General features: G+C 30.0%; 2 protein-coding genes across 2 annotated transcripts; both read right to left on the minus strand.

The window, feature by feature from the left end:
- Nucleotides 1–5,876: 5,876 nt before the first annotated feature.
- Nucleotides 5,877–7,589, minus strand: LOC125857934 (transcription factor TCP14-like). The gene is made up of 2 exons (XM_049537596.1): nt 7,125–7,589; nt 5,877–7,035 (listed from the first exon to the last, which is right to left on the minus strand). Exons 1-2 carry the CDS (start codon nt 7,419–7,421, stop codon nt 6,100–6,102), a joined length of 1,233 nt encoding a protein of 410 aa, XP_049393553.1. The 5' UTR covers nt 7,422–7,589; the 3' UTR covers nt 5,877–6,099.
- Nucleotides 7,590–17,673: 10,084 nt separating this feature from the next.
- LOC125857940 (jasmonate-induced oxygenase 1-like) lies at nt 17,674–19,605 on the minus strand. Its single transcript, XM_049537602.1, has 3 exons — nt 19,253–19,605; nt 18,322–18,643; nt 17,674–18,022 (listed from the first exon to the last, which is right to left on the minus strand). The coding sequence occupies exons 1-3, from the start codon at nt 19,603–19,605 to the stop codon at nt 17,738–17,740; spliced, it is 960 nt and encodes a 319-aa protein (XP_049393559.1). The 3' UTR covers nt 17,674–17,737.
- Between the last annotated feature and the right edge of the window lie 271 nt (nt 19,606–19,876).

Genomic DNA, 19,876 nt, shown 5'->3' on the forward strand with positions numbered 1-19,876 from the left:
CACTTAGATAATATGAGGATGTACATTAGATTTGAATCATAATTGAGGAATGATTTTAGCCAAAGTTTATATTATATAATATAGTATTGATCAGTGACTTAACGCCACAAAATCAATAAATAGTTTGACACTCTGGCTATGGTTGATGAGTTTCTTGGTTCTGAACAGTATATATATAATTACTGTTCTAAATTAAATGTTTATGACAAGAGTTCTGACTTCTGAACGATAGTAATAAAAATTGAAAGAAACATTAATGGAGTGTAACGTTTGGGAAAATATGCCATTAAGGGTGTGTTTGCCTGTTGGGTATGGAGGAAAATGTTTTTGGTCTTTTCATTTTTTATTGGGTAAATTTTATGAAAAAAATATTTAAATATGAAAAATATTTAAATGATTTCTATTGAGTTGAGAAAAATATTTTTTTTAGAAATGAGAAAAAATGATTTCTTTAGTAGAAATATGAAATACAAGTCTCAAAAGCGATAATATTTCATATTAATTGTGTCATTTCTATCTTCGAACACATTTTATCTTTCCTCAACTCACGTAACCTCCATCCCCACACCACAACTCCTACCCCAAGCTCCCATATTATTTAACTAGCTAGATTATATATAATTTGTTTAAAATAATACTTTTTATTTAAATATGAAAGACACAAAAAATAAAATAATATACCTATCAATTTTCTTAAAAAGATATTTTCTTTCGTACCGAACACACTTGGAAGGGTAAGTGGTATGATATATGGCATCTTCTACTGTCTTGTACCTTTTTACAATCATAGAGTTGCAGCTGCCATTCTTACACTCTTCGATCAGTGGGGTATATGTATCACTTTCTACTTAAATGATATATTCTACGCACATCCAATCAAATATTTGAATTAATCAGATCGATCGGTAAGTTTTGAATAGTAAATATAAAATAATTAAAGAAAATATATATGTATAGAACTTATTTGAGCTAACTGATCCAACAGTAGAGTGACTACTACTTTCAATCAGGAAAAAAAATGAGCAAGAAAAAGTATGTTGATAAGTATCTAGAACTGAGATAATTCATAAATATTGATAAATTAATTTTATAAACAAGCAATTACATGATTGAATAAAAATGTTGAACAAAATATTAGTCAATATAAAGCGACTAAGATATCCTTAAGCCTATCTACAAAAAAGCATTTTTACATAAAAAGAAAATAAGAATAATGAAAATAAAATAGAGAAATAAATTAAAAATATGTTTTAGGAAGAGTATTTCAAAGATCATATATAAATCAAAAGTGTTTATAAATTGAGGGTAGCGAACTTATAATTTTTAGCTGATTTTTTATTTATAAATCCTTCGACTTATAACTTTTATTTTTATTTTTGCGTTTACCAAATACACAAATAAATCATAAAATTACTTAGGCATACACCCTCATGCTCTCCCACATTTTCTTTTCTATTTTTGTGTGTAAGAGAGAGCGGGCAAATCAATAAAAAAAAGAGACAAAAAAGCTACTATCAAAATACCAAAAGTAAGTGAGCTATCAACTTCATTTAATTATATTGGGAAAGTCAGAAATCATATAAGAATGGGAGATCATATGGCCAAATTTAGCAAAATTTATGTGTAATTAGCAAACTTAAAATCAATCCCCCCACCAATTTGGTTTGCCAACTTGCTGGATTATAAGCTAATTAATTCCAAAAAGAAGACAATGGCTGGATGTTTGGTTTAATTTTGGATGGTCTAAATCTATACTATTCAAAGGGGTTAACAGATTTTCTTTAAGGGACCACTTTGTTGTACCTTATGGTTTCAACCCATGTGCTATTATTTTTTGTACAACCATGACCAAATTTTCTATATTGATATTATGGAAGCAGTGACAAACCAAATTATTACCCCTCACAGCCACAGACATCTAATTTCACCTAACTGAAAATTTCCAGTTCTTGCCTCCTTTCACAGGCCAGACTACTTGCTATAATGCCAATCTATACTATTGTATTATTGAAAGTTTTAGTTTGTACCTTCTTGTTTCAATTTGGTTGTACATCATATATTTAAGACTATGAGATTCAAAAAGTATCTTTTACTTTTTAAAACTCATGTATCAAATCAAAACCAAACAAGTTAATTAAAATGAGGGAGTATGTGAAGTTCAATCGGAGCACTTCAAAGAGAAAAAAACATCAATAAGTGAAGTTTAAGACGATATATACTTGGTTTGAATTTTGAAAAATAAAATAAAATTAGAAGTGTATAGGGTTTAAATGTTGAAGTTGTGTTCTACGTACATAAAATTCACTTATAAATACTGATGATGGCCAAATCATTGTTGGCATAGTGAACTTTAGTATATTTGTAAATATTTGTGATCAGATCAACATATATTCTACCTTTTTCAGAGTCTGTTGTTTTAACTAACGCGGTATATATTTTTCACGCAGTATCTGTACTTAAAACGAATCATATATAGTTTTGCATGTACTTGGTAATTAGAAAGAGAGATTGGTAAATATTGACACTTTTAATTTTCTCCAACAATGTCTTCCCCATGACAGATAAGTTTTTTCCCCCCTAAAAAGTTAAGGTTAAAGATGCCAACTGTTATAACTCTCTTTAGTGGTTTCAAGGTCCACCACATACTTTTGGATTCATTCAACAGCCAAAAGAAGGGACTTTGGCTTTTATCATTTATTTCACATTTGAAAAGGCAACTGATTAAATAATACACAGACCTTTGTGAAACAATAGAATATGCACGTATGAGAGGAAATACGTAGCTGCAAGGGAAACTTTTTTCCATTTATACTTTTTAAAAAAAGTTTATCTTCTGCCTAAATTACAAAAGTATTACAATAAAATCCGAATTTTTTTTGGATAGAAACAAAAATATCATGAGATTCACACAAAATTATGTTCCATGCAATTTAAACTAAGTGTTTTGGAAATTATGGCCAGATCTAGTTACCTAGTACCTATGATGGTATGAGTCTATGAGATATCAGTCATTAATAGATATGAGATATTCAGTGAAATTAATCAAGATAAATATATGAGCTTGTCTAACCATCATCATTCGAAAATAACTACTCCCTCCGTTCCATTTTATGTGAGATAGTTTGATTCGACACGGAGTTTAAGAAAGAGATGATGACTTTTAAAATTTGTGGTCCAAAATAAATGATTGAAATTTGTGTGGCTGTAAATCATTTCATTAAAAGTAAAATATACATTTTATAGTTAAATTGTTACTTAATATATAAATGTGTCATTCTTTTTTAAACTGACTAAAAAGGATAGTAAGTCACATAAATTGGGATAGAGGGAGTAGTTATTAATTCTACTCTAACTACTAAAATAAGTTAAAATTCATCTTTATTCACCTATTATGTTTTGATAAAAGTAATGGTTACCTTTCAATTGATTATTAGCAGCAAATCTTTTTAGGAAAGTAGAGAGGGTAGTTGTCCAACAAAGTCTAGCGCAGTACAATTTCCTGTATTCATTAGATTCACAATATAATGACTCTGATCATATGATGGAATGGGATGTGATATATTAGTGTTTTATCCCTTTGTACATCAACTTTTTATCCAGACTTTTTTACACTGTTTAAACTTTAGTTTCTTTTTGGTACTAACTGAATAGTGAATATTCTTCAACTTAGAACTTGCTTATTGATTAAAACTGTGAAATTGCACTACCATCTCATCTAAAATCTCAACTTGTTAGAAATATTACTTACTCTTTATTTATATAATTATATTTAATAAGTAACAATTTACATTTCTTGATTTGCATGTTCTTACCCAATACGACGTTTACCCAGTGCGCACAAAATGCCTACGAAGGCAAATGTTTAAACCGTATACTGAATACTTTTTTTTAATCTACTTATATTTTTATATATTTTTGGACAAAAGCTTGAGGGTAAAGTGTTGTGATTTATGATGGGAGACATTGATACAACATGGTGATGCAAGAAACTCATCTTTAATACTCAATACGCATTTCTCTCAAATTAATCATTCAGCTGAGCCCATTAACAGAGGGCCCACTTAAGCATGAACGGTCCAGATCATTGGAGGTGTGGGCCAAGTCCAGTGGGGTCATTTAAACCCACCACCGATCTTTATGGTGCCAGGCCAGCAATGTTCACTATTGGTATTATTTATTCACTTTCATTTTTTGTCTATAAGATAGAATGATTCTTATTAAAGAATATTTTGATACATTCTACGTATCTTTAATTTAAGATTATAAATTTTAAAAAGTTAATTTATTTTTGAAAGTATAATGTCAAAACAAATTGAAATGGAAAGAGTATAAGGAATGATCCACCTGTTTGTCAGTGATACCAATCGTACATTGGTTTAGGAGATGGCCAACATGTGGGCCTCACCACCTGAGCCAACATCTGGACCTGATAAGGTATGGGCCCCCACCAACCTCGGCCCATATCTCTCAAACTACTTTTACTTTTATTTTTTTTCTAATTTTAAAACTAGAAAAGAAAAAAAATTTAATCATACTTTGTTATGACAGCAGAGTAATTAATGGGAATACCAAAATTTCTTGCCACATATACTTCTCCAACATTAAAGGGTTAGCAAGACTATTCTATACCTAGCGACTAGCGTTAATTACAGGCTTCAAGTCATAGGTCTTGTCGAGAATTTAAGGGTGATGTTTAAAAATGAATAATCTAATTTGACTAAATACGAAGTTTAAAAAAAAATTACAATCTTGTGGTCCTATAATAAAATTATGTCAAATATATATATAAATATTTTTTTAATCTTGTGGCCTGAAAAATATCGCGTAAAAAGTTGATATTAAAATGTTACCAAGAAAATAATATGGGTCATTCCTTTTTAAATAGATTAAAAAGGAAAGTATATCATAGTTTGTTTAAACAAAGAGAGAGCAATTCATTTGCAAGTTTAAAGTTATATATTGTACTTATAATATAAAAATATTTAATTAATTTATCTAAGATAGATAATTACAATTAATTTTTAATAGAATAAGCTTTAATTTTATGCTCGGATAAAAATAGTAATTAACTGTTATTATTAGTTAAGTTACATTAATAATGCAAAAATATAATATTGTATTTAACTTATTATATCAAGTAAAACCTTATTAATTTCAGTTCTTAAGAGTTTACGTTATATGTTTATAAAGATTGTTTTTCTTGATTTGTTATAGAAGATTGCTCTCCATTTTTTAAGGTTACCAATTATGTTTATAATATCATCTTTTAATATGACTTGATAATGCAATTTAATATTACACAATCAACGAACATAACTTATTTTCATGACTCAAAATCATAAATTGTGGTAACACCTTATACTCCCTTCTTTCAATTTAAAAAAATTACTTCTGTATGTATGTCCGATAGTGTGAAAAATATTATTTTGCATTGTCAATAGAAATTAAACTCATCTTTTTATGATAAGAGCACGACAAAATTAATTAATTTTTTCCTTGAAAAATAGTAGTAATAATTGGGAATAAGGAAAGAAATTACAAAGTAGGGCATCGAACTCTCACCGATATAGTGAAATTTCATATAACAAATCAATCAGCTATCGAGATTTCCCGCGTCAAGGGTTAATTGGGACTTGGGAGTTTCCATAATTAACTCAAACAAGTGAAAAATCTTTACTACTGTAGATGTTAATTTGCAAGTCAGCAAAGGGTTAAATGCTTATGACATGACATAATCCATATCCAGAACAAATTAACTAACTGTAATAATGTTTGTACATGTAACTTTAGAAGAAAGATAAAAAAGAACAATCAAATGATGATGAATAGCAAACGACTCTAAAATTGGAAAAACAATTCAGAGAAATTTTGACAAAATCACTCATCAAATACTCCTTCTTTTGTTAAAACTGTGCCCTCTTCAAACTCGTAAGGCAAATTAATCACACGATAAAAAAGGTGAAGAAAGAAAAAAGAATGTTCAGAACAAATTTAACAACAAGAAAGAAAAATATAAGGAACTTTAAACATCCAAACTTACAAAACACAAGTTGGGAAAGAATGGATGAATATAATGATCAATCAATCAGCAGTCTATAGCTATGAATGATGGCTCGTTGTATCGTGCCGATCATCCGTGCCACCGCCGTGATGCGAATGGGACCCACTCGCCTGAGATTCCGATACACCGCCACCACCTCTATACGGATTTAGTCCGGCAAACATGCCTAATTGACCTTCTCCCAATCCATTATTACCGCCGCCACCGCTACTGCCGCCGCCTAGTTGCTGACTAGGCAAAAGCGCAACTGGAGTGGGAAAATTCATAAATTGCAATCCACTTGGCATTGTGCCTCTATACAAAGCAGCTGCTGCACCAGAATTGCTTACTGATTGAAACGGCCAAATCGGATCGCCTCCCATCACTTGGTTACTAGGAATCGGATTCGTCACCATCCAAAAATTAGCCGGAATTGAAGAATGGCTTGTTGGCATCGTACCAGTACTCGACTGTAGCAAATAGCTTCCCATTTGCTGTTGTTGTTGATGCTGCTGCTGCTCCAAATCTAAATCTGACCTTCGTTTCCTACTTAAATTATCCTCCGCCGGACTCGACTCCGTTAAATCGATTGAATTGTCACGCAATTCAGGCTTTGTTTGTAACTGCATATTAGGGCTTAAATTCGCCGACTGAAAATTCAACAACGTAGTAGCTGAAGTATCAGTCGACAATCCAATTCCCGGAGGAAATAGCCCTCGTCGTTGTGAGAGCGAAAAATTCGGATTGAAATATGAAGATCGTAGCTGTGAAGGTACTGACATGCTGGAGCCTGAGCTACGTAGTGAAATATTAAGCGACGTGAAGTTTGCTGGAATTGTACCGGTTCCTGTAGCGGCGATTACTGCTGGTTCCGCTTGTTGAAGTAGCCACTCTATGGTTTCACCATCGGATTTATGACCGAGTTCCCGTGTGAGCTGAAAAACCCTAGCTGCACAAAGCGCAGGCATGCGGATACGTCTGCCACGACCATCAACCTATCGACACAAAATATAAATAAGTAATTAATTCAATATTCTGACTGTTTAAGCTTTTAGATGAGATAATCAGAAAAAATACAACAAACCTTAGTGTGGCGGTCTTTGGTGGAGGTTCGCTTTGGGGGCGGCTTTTTAGATGTATCGGCACCAGAAGCTGAGATTTGAAGAGTTGAAATTGTTGATCGAGGTGTATTATTAGGGTTTGTATGAGTATTATCTGTGTTTGAAATGGCAAGAGAAGTAGTATAAGCAGTTGCAGCGTTGGATGAACTGGAACAAGCTTCGTCTTCTTTTTTCTCAAGTAATTGGAACGGAAAAGTCGCGATAGGGCGGTGATTGTGTTGGTGGTGTTGGTGGAGATGATCATCACCTCCTCCATCCATGTTCACAAAGTAGTAATGACTAAAAACTCGCTCTTAAAAAAATAAAATGATCCCCTTCTTTCTCTTTTTTTTTTCTCACTAGCTAGGCCAAGTTCTTTTTATGAGAAAATAGTGACAGACACTATATTTAATTCTTTGTGGGTCTCTGTATGTTTCTTTCTCTCTCTTTGAATGAATGAAATGAAACAAAATGTTCCCTTTTTATCTTAAAAAAAATTAAGTTCCTATTTGTATTAGCTGGGATGAATATGTCTCTTTCGAGTGTAGATAGTTGTATGGGATTTTCTTTAGGCATTTGACGTGTAACATGTGTTGGTTCGGATAAGAGGTGAAAGAGGGAGAGAAAAGCTTTAAGCATCAACGATAATGAGTGGGAATTATAAGCTTTAAACATTCAAGAAAAAAATTGAACAAAAGGAGAAAAAGGAAATTATTTGCTTTTGTTGGAGGTTACTTTTTTAATTTGCCTTTTTGACAAATATGCCTACAAAATAATCAAAGTAATAATTATACATATATTGCTGAATTTGATTTCGATATTTGGAGAAAATACTTTTAATTGTGGTTGGACAGAGCCTTTGGTTCAGACTCCACGTGAGGTGCTCTTTATATCTTTCAATCCATAAAGACAATGGTGGCCAAAGGTGGGGTCCAATCCCAAGAGTCAATTTTTTTGATACCCGGATAAATTTACTGTTTATTTTTTCTATTTCTAATCAATATTACATGAATTATATATTGATGGGTTATTTTTTAATTTAAAATTTTATACTAATAATTATTTAGATTAATTTTTTTAAAATAAAAATGGAGAGACTTGTAAAGGGAAGATTTTATCAATCAAAGGTACATAGGATCCATTTACTTCATTCATGTAATCATTTCCATTTGCCTTTGGCTCTTTGCCTTTTGTTCTCAACCTTTACCTTCTTTGGGATTCCTCCAATTATTTTCCCTCCTCTTTCGTCTAAGTCTATTGCTCTTTGGATCTAATCCTATGAAACCTACTCTCCCCCTATATCCAGGTCTTCAGATTATTTCTTCTATTACAAAAGAAAAATGTAAAAATATTTCATTGAATTTGAGAAAAAACTTATTTATATCCTTCGTTAAAAATTTTGGTTCATGTCATTATCGTTTGAGCAAAGACTCATTCATGCTATTATTTATTAATTGAAAATAATTTCACTTTTGCAAAATCATTTTTTACATATGGTCAGTTATTATTCGATTACTTTATTAATTAAATTATCTTTTTTAAAGTGAAAAGATCAAATATATCATCGAACTTAGAGAAAAGTCTTATTTATGTTATTCATTAAAAGTTTAGTTTATCTATGTCATTTCATTTAACATATAAGGACATTAATGAGTTTTTTCTCAAATGAAAGCGGATAGATGAGCCAATTTTTACGGAGAGACAGAAGAATGATAGCTGAAGGTGGGTCGGTTTTGTGTTATATATGTATTGCCGGTGCTTTAATTAGCATGGTGACACCCTACTTCATATATATATATATATATATACGCACCTTTTTGGGTGGGCATATATTTTTCTACTATATATATATAGGAGGGAGATGTTAAAAGATTTTACATGAAATGATCATTTAAAAGTCAATTAGAAGCAATTATTTATACAAACATGCATGAGTAATTGATAGCTTTTAAAAAATTGAAATGCATTCTTCTACGAGGAAAGAAGAAAGTATATATATATGTAAGAAAATAACTTTTAAACTTTATAGTATGAGGAATGGTATTGGTATGGGTGTAAGACCGGCAGCTATGGAGAGATGCACCTTTCAAATGTTTGTTTAACAATACCTAGGTAAACACCCTCTATATTATAATCATGAGTGGAGCTGAGTGGGATTCATGGGTTTAGATGAACTCAGTAGCTTTTCTGTAGATTCTATATTTGTATTAGAAGATTAAATAAATATATATGTATATAAACACGTGAATTTCTAACAAAACTAATTGATGGTTCAGTACTGAGGAAGGGGTCGTGAAAATGTTTTCCACGCTAAAGTCATGGGTTGTGAACCTCACTATCAATAAAAGTTTAAAAAAAACACGTTTTGCAATATTTTTCTCTTCTGTCCTAAAATTTAGAACCCCCAAACTTCTAATCCTGGCTCCTCTGAATTTGTAATTATAATTTATATATATACGTAAAGCATTTTTTTTAATAATTAGGAAGTAAATTCAGTCTGTACGTTGTTGACATATTTGGTAAGTATTATATTATATATACATTTTTCATTCTACTTTTTTCTCCCAAGTCCCAGCAGGCAGCAGGGGACCTCTACAAGTCAATTTTTGCCGCAATAAGGTCAAAATAAAATCGATCTTTCTTTATTTTGATCTAATCTTAGTTTAGTAGAGTGCTACTAATTGATATATATGCTATAGAGGAAGTATATACGTAAAATATATATTAATTAAGGTAAAGGAGGTATGAGTTATGACTCCATATGTCCTTGTTGTATAAAGTCTCCCTCCATTTTATTTATACGAATGTGTTTAATAAAAGTTATTTTTTGAAATTTATGGTATTAAAGAAAGGAGAAATTATGCCGTTAAGCAAACATATAGTACTAGTTAATTAGGTAACATAATTATAGTTTGCATTAATTATAATTCGGAACTTACTTCTTTGCCCTCTCTCGCTCGCCTCTCTCCTTCCTCTTTCAATCTTACTCACCACTCTCTTCCCTATAACATGTAGCTACTAATCGTAATTATCAAACTATAGCTATAGAGCATAATTAATCTATTTTTGAGTGACTATATGTAAAATTCCCCTTAGAGAAACATATATATATATATATATATATCACATAAATTAGGATAAAGTAAGCATATAACATTTCTCATTAGTTATTAATTCCTTGTAGTGTATTTCAGTCTAATTTCCTAACTGTATACATTTAATTAAGGTGATTTTTATTTGAAGAAAAAGACCTAAAATCCAACAGAAGTCGAAGTCTGAAAAGTTTTGCTGTTTGTTGAGTCAATAATTAACGCTAGCAATTAGCAATAGCTAAACCATATTAACATGTGATAAGTATGTTATTCAAATTATTGAATAGCATGAAGTACGTGCATCGTACATTGATATATGGTGACTCTAGGGTGGTGCTTAGTGTTAGAAAAAATCAACAAAACTACAGAAGAAAAATAAAGAGAGAGTGAAGATAAACTTAGGGGTCGTTTGGTAGCTGGATAATGCCAAAGCTAATACATGGATAACTTGGTTATTCATGAGTATTAATTTTATACCATGTTTGGTTTGCAAATAGGATAAAAGTTATTCATATAGTATTAATTTTGTACAATATTTTGTTGGCAGATTTTCAAATGTTGTATAAAAGTTATTCATGTATTATTTTTATACGGTGTTTGATTGCCTTTTTGTAATCCTACATAATTAATACTTATATAACTTATGAGGGAATCTATGTATAATTTATGCGGGATAAAAGGTGGAATACGTTATGGGGTATTAGTTACATATGTATTAAAATGGTAAATTACACATTCACCCCTATTAATTTACTCTTATATATATATATATATATATATATATAACTAATCAAATAATTAATACATATAAAAAAGTGTACTACCATTTTTTTCTTTGAGTTTTTTGTCTTGATAATTGCTTAAATTCTTGTTACTGGTTTTTTTAAGTTAAAAATACAAGTTTTAATTATTTTGTTGCTTAAAATACAAGTTTCAATTTTTTAGTTATCTATTATTTAGTTTAATTTAAATTACATACTACTTAATTACTTAATCGTATCGAATACAAATTACTTAATTACTTTTAATTATTTGTTATTTACTTTGCTATTTTTAGCTATTGGTATTTATTTAATTTTAATGTATTATTTTTAAAGTTGGTTATTTTAATGGTTATAATAAATATTAGCTCACTAATAACTTTTGAAATTAAGAAATAAAAATTGACTCACTAATATATAGTAATCTCTACAAAACTAAACCTTGCATAACTAATATCTACATAACTAATATATGTATAGCTAAACCCTGCAAAACTAATATATGTCTAACTAAATCCGGCATAATTAATATATGTATAACTAAACCCTGCATAACTAATACATGTAACCTAAAAAAGAAACTATGAAAGAAAATATACTCTCTTTTTTTTTTATGAAAGAAAATACACAAAAAAATTTAAATAGTTTTGGCGCTTAGAATTAATTGATGTTAAATGCACAATATTATTTAAGCAACTTTCAAACCGTTAAAACATTTTTTCACCCCTTCTTAATACTCTCACTTTTTTGTGCGACTCTAACCCAGTCTAAGCATTTATTTACTACTAGAAATGAAAATAAGAAATTAATGATGAACTAAATTTTGTATCTAAATAACAAAAACCTCATGTCAATTCGATAATCCCTGTTAGCTATAGATTAGCACGAATTATAAAATGAAGGGGAAAAAAAAAAAGAAATTGGAAAGAAAAAAAGGAAAAAAGACAAGTAATAGAAGCCAGTCTGTATCAATCAATTTATGTATGTTAAACTGTCAACTCTTGTTTGATGAATGTGTTGGATTGCATTTATTACTTTTAGATCCATTCCAACTTATTATCACATATCCATTCCAACTCTTAACTCTTTTTCCTCTGTTCCCATTGATATGTTACTACAAAACAAATTAATAATGGAATTTTCTTTAATTTCTTAATTAGTTTTTTCCAATTATAGAGGAACTTCCCTAAAAAAAGTTTGACTTTGTAAATTTATTTTAAAATTTCAACTTCTAAAGGAGTCAAACTGTCAAAAGTATGAATATTGGGACTTCACTATTTCCTTTATTTGACCATATTGCTAGTTATGAATTTGGTGCCAAGATTCAAAAAAGGAGACTGCTAATTGAGATATGATAGAGATCTTTTTTTCTTCTTCTCTATAGTCGATGATGATGACAGTCCATTTTACTTGAAAAAAAAAATGAAACAGGTATATAATCTAGCTAGTTCTAATTATAAAATTATTTCGTACGCTGAATGATTTATTGTCTGTCACGAAATTTATGTACACAGGATATGTGTACTGATCTAGCTATAGCGGAATGTCAAGTGGCATCATATCTATTACCGGACAAGGACAATTTTGTCATCCTATGTGTTATTACGGTGACTGAATTAGTTCACGAGAGTATGATTCGTCTAGTTAACATGTTCAAATTTGAGCAAATAACTTTAGTCATTTTGATCATCTTGATTAATTTAGCTCAGTGAAAAGTTAAATTGATTCAGTGAAAAGTTACATAGGATATGTGTACTGATCTAGCTATAGCGGAATGTCAAGTGGCATCACATCTATTACCGGACAAGGACAATTTTGTCATCCTATGTGTTATTACGGTGACTAAATTAGTTCACGAGAATATGATTCGTCTAGTTAACATGTTCAAATTTGAGCAAGTAGCCTTAGTCATTTTGATCATCTTGATTAATTTAGCTGAGTGAAAAGTTAAATTGATTTGTGCTCGCATAAATTGATTAATGTGAGATCCAATAAAAAATTAAATAATATTTTTTGTTTGATATGTTATATAATCATTTATAATGAAGAATAATTTTTTTATTAGGTAATTAATAAGTTATAAGAAAACAAATCCAAAAATTAAAATTTAATATAAAGCGTTGTGTGAATTGGGCTATGAACTCAATGTTTAGCTCATGAATTCAACCTTTACTTCTGGACAGATCAATGATTGTTCCATTTATTAAAAACTCAGGCAATTTATAAATATTGATCCTTCCAGAGTTTGGATATATATATTATTTATATATAAGTTGTCAACATCAATCACTCAGAAATTGAGTGACGTTAACCTCTACAAGTAGAAGTGGCAAATAATAGAGTAATCAAGTTGATCTCATGACATGTTTCACAGGCAGGAGGAAGTGCAACATTAAACAAGTAAAGCTTGTGTTTGATCTAAAACCAGCCCACCAAGTAAAGTTAAGAGAGTAACAATTGTATTTGTAGGGATGGAATTATGTGAGTGGGTGAAGGGACTAAAAGGACGTATCAAAATATATTATAGGGGTCCATAATATATACTTACTATATACTAATGGAGGTTGAAATGCATGCAGAGAGAGTACTACTAGCAGTAATTTTTTACAACATATTATCACGTGAAGCCAATTTGTGGACCTCTTGTCAATGTTGTTTTTTCTCACACCATAACCTTTGTGTGAAGAAATAAGCAAAATGTGATAAGTAAAAATGAATGAACATAGAACTCAAAAGTTATTTTTTCTCATACCATATAAAGTTATGTATCACGTAAAAATATTAGATTTAGATGAACCTGATATTATCCCCGTAAATTGTAATGGTTACAGCTTTCTCACTTCAATTTCACTCACAAATTTCATTTTCATAAGTGCATCTGTTTTGGCTATTTGTAGTCTCATCGATCGTGCGATATTTCACCTCGACAGAAACATACGTACAAAATTGTCTTAAGATAATAATTATAACAACTGATGCATATACTCATGTTTTCAACATATTTTTTTGTTTTAATTGTTCAAAAAGTGATTTTTGAATCTAGAGGTAATAAATTAAAAATGTGTATAATGTACTATAGTAGTTTCTGAATCTTGTGATTTTAAATTTATCATGCAAAATATTTGGATTGTCAATTTTTTATTAATATAAAAAAGGAAAATATAAACACTTAAATGAGACAGAAGATATAGTAATATTTACATTCTCTGGAAGCAGGATTAGAGGAGGAGGGCCCTCCTCACAATGCTTGTTGGACGAGTTACCAATCATTGAACTGCCTCAACTAAGAGGTGTGTATATTTGAAATAATATTGTTTTGAAACAATATGTTAGAAATAATAAATAAAATTAGTATTTTTAAAAATATTTTTTTATAAATTTTTTATTTTGGGTATACACGTAAAAAATATAATAAGAATAAATTGAAGATTAAGTGATAAACTATCTCTTAATTTTTTTTAACTTGACAAGTAAAAATAGACGTTAATTTTTAATATAACATACAAGTAAAAAAGAATGAAGAGTAATATTCTAATCTATAAAAGAATTTAAGTGCGCCTGAAAATTATTTTTGACTTTTCAGGGTGTTCAATTAAATCTCTTTCATAAAGAAAATCAAATAAAAAGTATATGTACGTATTAAATTTCCTGTGATGTTTTAACAAAGAATAAGCCCATTTTTTGAAAATTTGTCAATAGTTTATGTATGTCTCTTCTTTATTTAAAAATGTGGGGTAGGGAGAAAGGGGATTTATATCAGTGTATAGCTAGGGTCCATTTAGTGCTGAAATTGGTGTAGTGAAAACGGTTAAATTAGTTTGTCCAAACCTATAATCTATCCTTTTGATGCTAAACCCAAAAAAAAAAAAAAAAAAAAAGGCGCAGGGAAACAAATTAGTGCTTTACAAAATAAAAGGCACAATCTGCATATTCATAGTCCCACTCAGCCCATTTAATTTTGTTTAAAGCAGACCAACTGATGTTATACATCATCATTGATCCTCTTTTCTTTATGTGGATTTACTTTATTTAATTTTTATCATATACTATTATTGTTGTTATTATATACAATGCGCCAAGCTGTTTAAAGATCTTACCACTGCTAGCATCAACTATATCGATAATTAAAGTGTCAGAGATATGATGAACATCATATTAAAACATTAGCCCGTACAAAATTATGTGATTTAATTTATTTCTCTAGCTATTTGTTTTTTAAAGAGTGAAGAATATTTTAAAATTAAGAGTTGTTGATATTCTTTGGTCATATATTAGGATTTTATTTATATAGTTCTGAAACAGAAATTGAAGCATATATCTTTTAGCTAGCCCCTAATCACAGTGGAGGGGAAAAAGGGACTATTTGGGAGCTAAAAGGTATATAAAATAGTATTATTGTGGAATAGATATACTTTGAAAGAACTTGATTTTTACATGAAAATGAAAGTATTTGAAGTGATTAATGTAAAATAAAAAATTATCTTAATTTACAGTCAACTAAGCAAACTATTAAGACCTTGTATGGAAGTTGATTTGATTGTCCTAACTATGATGAAATATTTTCAAAATGTACTTTTATTTGTTTCCTTTTTATTCATTCAATTTTGATAAGTTCTATAATCTCACAAAGTTAGTGGCACCAAAAAATATTTATCGGGAGGGAATTAACAATAGCTAAGAACCTCACAGTGTTGGATGTGAATCATGTGATAATAATTATCAAACATAAATCTGTGATAAGATTCCAAAAGGATATCATATAACTATGAAATGATCAATTGACTCAAAGTCATTTTCTTTTATTTTTTGGTTAGTGAAGTCATTTTTCATTGCCTTTTAGTATGCTGTTTTCATCCAAAATTCCAAAAGTCACCACGTAAGAATATCTTATCCAAACGATCTTCACATAAACCAATCAAAATATAACACATAAGAAAACCACGACAAGCAGAAAAATATGGAGAAAAACACTTTCACGGAATAAGCTACACTTGTCATCATATATTTAAATTCAATATTATTTATTTAAACAGAACCCACTAAGTTTTTTTTCTTTAAATATTTTTCTAAATTCTTAAGAGAAAGGAATTATCAGTTAGAAAATTGAACAATGACCGTTAAAGTAAAAAAATTAGATAATTAATTGATTAAATTATTTGAATATTTGCATTAAAATTTTGGACCAGGTGATCTTATAATGAATTTTGGAAAAAATTCACATTGAAGAATAAAACGCTTCCCGACTCCTGATAAAGACGAATATTAGGTTAGCTTGATGAGAAGACGATTTTTTTATTGTCGGTTGCATGATTAAGGAAAGAATGATGGACATTCATGGAGATGATAATAATAAAAGCAAAATATGATTGACACATTTTATTTTAATTTTAGAGGGAAAAAAAAGAACACGTCATCAGAATAAGGAAAAGGAGACACAAGGATTGAGAAAGCTCCTATCCTGTTTAAAGAAAAGTCAAGAGAAAATGCAATTTGCCAATTGAGTGCTTACTATTATAATATATGATGCTGACATCAAAGTTGTAGAAAACGATATTACCCAAACATATATTAGACTATATTATACTCATAATAATAACACTCCTTCCTATTTTTTGGGCAACCAGAAGAAATCCGAGCTTATCTCTTGACTGTTATTTCATTTTGGAACTTTAAAGCGTAAATCTTACGTTTTAATGTATATGATATTATTTAATTGAATAAAAAATGTGAAAAAAAATAATTTTAAGATTCACAGTGTAATAAGCCGTAGATATATATGTGCCTTTAAATTTATCATTCAAAAATAAAATAAAAATAATTTTGTAGATATACACTGTGACAGTTTTTATGGATAAATATAATTAAAACGAAAAATGTGTCGGATAACTCAGATGTGTAACCAATAAGTAATAAGCTATTCATATGTAAATGTTTGGGATTAGACCATGTATATGTGTTTATCTATCAAATAGGTATAAATAATAGATTTTGAGCCGAGTAAATTTGATAAAGGTAGTTGAATTACAAATTTGTTAATAGCATAATTTGAGATTTTCTTTTAGTTTCCATCTGATGTTCAACATTTTCAACAATAAAAAAAAGTCATTTCCAAAAAATCGATTCAAAACCTCTAATTAAAAATAAAAGAATCCCTATAATCCTACCAAAACCATATTTATACATAAATTAAGACATTGATGTGAATGGATCTCTCATTACTGTCTAAAGAAGGTTATAAATAAGGCAAAGTTATTTGGTGCTTTATTTATTTAACTATTTAAGTATAAGGGGATAAGTTTCACACATCCATCTTTCTATGATCAGTAATATAGATGCACACAACTATCTTAAGCATTTTTGTCATTGGACAGTGAATACCTTAGACCAATCTCGTTTACATGTAAAATTTGAAACTCCACGATAATAATGACTATTTTTTCGAAACAGGATTGAAAATTTATTTCTAGTCTCGTATATCCATTAGAAGTGAACCTGGACGCTTGTCCAATCCAACCCTCTTGGGACGTTCATATACTCAACTTGAATTCAGTCCATAAAGAGGTCGAAAGATAATTTGGCCCAAAAATTATCCTGTCCTGTAGTATTATTAATTAAGTAGCTTAAATATATCATTTTGGATAATAAAGAAAAAAAAACAAAAATGGAAGACTAGAGAAACATGTCTACAAATTAAGAAAGTTTATATTTAAAATGAGGGGGAACAATGATTGATAAAACACAAATTTAATGATTCTCTATTGATCTAGTGAGTGAAAAATGAGATAAACCAAGATCTTCTTCAAGTCCAGCAGCACGTTTGAGCTTATTTTCGTTGCGTTTTTGCAAATAATCACTGTAAATGAATCCCTTATAATTTGGTTTCTCATCAATTTGCTTAGTGAAATAGGGAAGGGGTTCAAGCCATTTCCCCCCTGATACATTATAGAAGAATGAAAATGAATTTCTTGATCTCCCATTGGGTCTCATCACCCTATGATTTGGACTTTTGTATTTGTCATTCGTCAGCACCTTCAACAAAAAAATAAGAAAAAAAACAATTATATTTTGGTGTAATCATCTACTATCTGAAACTCAATGGTTAAACTAATTCAGATTCGTGACATGTATGACTCATTTAATAGTGTTGGAAAAAGTTGTTGAGTCGAGTCCACCAACAAAGGATACTAATCGCCTGTAACTCCTCAAGTTGTGGTTGTTGTAGATTAGCTTCCGCAATTACAAAACTCAAATTCAAGACCTCTGGTGGCGGTGTAAATAATAAATTACTTATTTAATATAGTGAGTATAATTTTTTTTTTCTTTTTTACCTGAAGAACAATACCAATGTTGACAACAAGGGCACCTTTATTGGGGGTTACTGGGATCCATTTACCATCTTTTTGAACTTCAAGCCCTCCAACTTCATCTTGTAACACAAATGTTATACATCCAACATCTCTATGTGAATTTATTCCCATTTTCTCAGTCTCTGTTGCTGGTAAATAATATAATGCTGTCAACACATCACAATTTCTCTCATTGTTAAATTCTTGAAGAGTACTTGGAGGCAAACCCAAGGATTCACTAAGGATGCTTTCTAAAATTGCACCGATCTTTGTGAATTGATTGAATAAATCTCCCATTACTTCTCTGAAACATTGAATAAACAATAATTAATATATCAGCGGCTATTCGTTCAACTTGAAGGACAAGTTTCTTTCTGTTTATTTTAAGTGATCAGCTTTTCATGCCCTACAAAGGTGATGATTTGTGTTCTATACGTTAGATTAATAGAGAGATACGCAATCATTCACTCATATAAAATACTTAAACGGGATTTAAAATTAACTAGCCCTTAATCATTCACTCAAATAAAAATAGTTAAATGTATGGGATTTATAATTAAATAGCCCTTAATCATTTCTGTTCTTCCCCATATGGCCATATAAATAATATTCATTTTTTGGATAGCTCTGTCATAAATTTTAAAAGATGTAAAGGTTCTCAACAAATAATTTAGTACAAGAATCATTAGATAGCAGAGAATATGAAAACTTGGATGACTGTTGGAAAAGTTCGATAGCTATTTTGGCAAAAATGAGATAACTAGAAGTGTGATTTTAAGTTCAATATTTACACAATCAGATCACGCAAAAAGGTAATGACAAGTAAACTCTATGACGAATATTAATTGATCAAACAAAACTTTTTTATGCATTTAACTTAAATCATTCTAATATTAAGATATATATGACTAACCGGAGTTGTGGATGATTGGCAGGAAAAACATTGAAGGTGGATCCGGGGTGAAGCATAACCAAGTACTCTGCAAATTCATAAGACGGATTTGGTTTTCTGTTATAGCCTGCAGGAAAAGGCGCCCCTGGCAATGGAGAGCAGTTCATTTTCTCTTCAACAGGACACTCAAAAAAGGACTTTGATAGTTTTAAGGCGCGGCTCATAAGGTCCAAAGGCACCCCATGATTGACAATTTGGAAGAAGCCATATCGACTACATGCTTCGTGTATCACTTCTCTTGCCTTTCTCTCGCCATCTTCATCTCCTAGAAAGAACGGGGAGAGATCAACTATTGGCATCAGTGAATTAGCCATGTTGATTTACAATATTCAATATGGCTAAGAAAAATCTTATTAGTACAAGATTACAAACAAAATGGTGGCTTTGTAAGTACTTATCTAGATACGTGTGTTTCTGGTTGATGGTTAACATTATAAAAAAGGATAAGTATGGTTACAGATTAATTAAATCAAATAATTTAACTCCCCATAGAAAAGGGACATAACGACGTCACATGGATCCTTCAATTCATATAACTTCACGTGATTTCACCACATTTTACTATTATAATTTGCGTTGTGTTGT

This window comes from Solanum stenotomum, chromosome 3, assembly GCF_019186545.1.
Source record: "Solanum stenotomum isolate F172 chromosome 3, ASM1918654v1, whole genome shotgun sequence".
Lineage (NCBI taxonomy): Eukaryota > Viridiplantae > Streptophyta > Magnoliopsida > Solanales > Solanaceae > Solanum > Solanum stenotomum.

Excerpts from the sequence above, each read along its gene's own strand:
- LOC125857940 (XM_049537602.1), bottom strand. The coding sequence starts at position 19,605 with ATGGCTAATTCACTGATGCCAATAGTTGATCTCTCCCCGTTCTTTCTA. Across the intron at positions 18,644-19,252 it reads GCCAATCATCCACAACTCCG|AGAAGTAATGGGAGATTTAT; the intron begins GTTAGTCATATA and ends TCAATGTTTCAG. Across the intron at positions 18,023-18,321 it reads ACATTGGTATTGTTCTTCAG|GTGCTGACGAATGACAAATA; the intron begins GTAAAAAAGAAA and ends TTTTTGTTGAAG.
- LOC125857934 (XM_049537596.1), bottom strand. The coding sequence starts at position 7,421 with ATGGATGGAGGAGGTGATGATCATCTCCACCAACACCACCAACACAAT. Across the intron at positions 7,036-7,124 it reads CCAAAGACCGCCACACTAAG|GTTGATGGTCGTGGCAGACG; the intron begins GTTTGTTGTATT and ends TTGTGTCGATAG.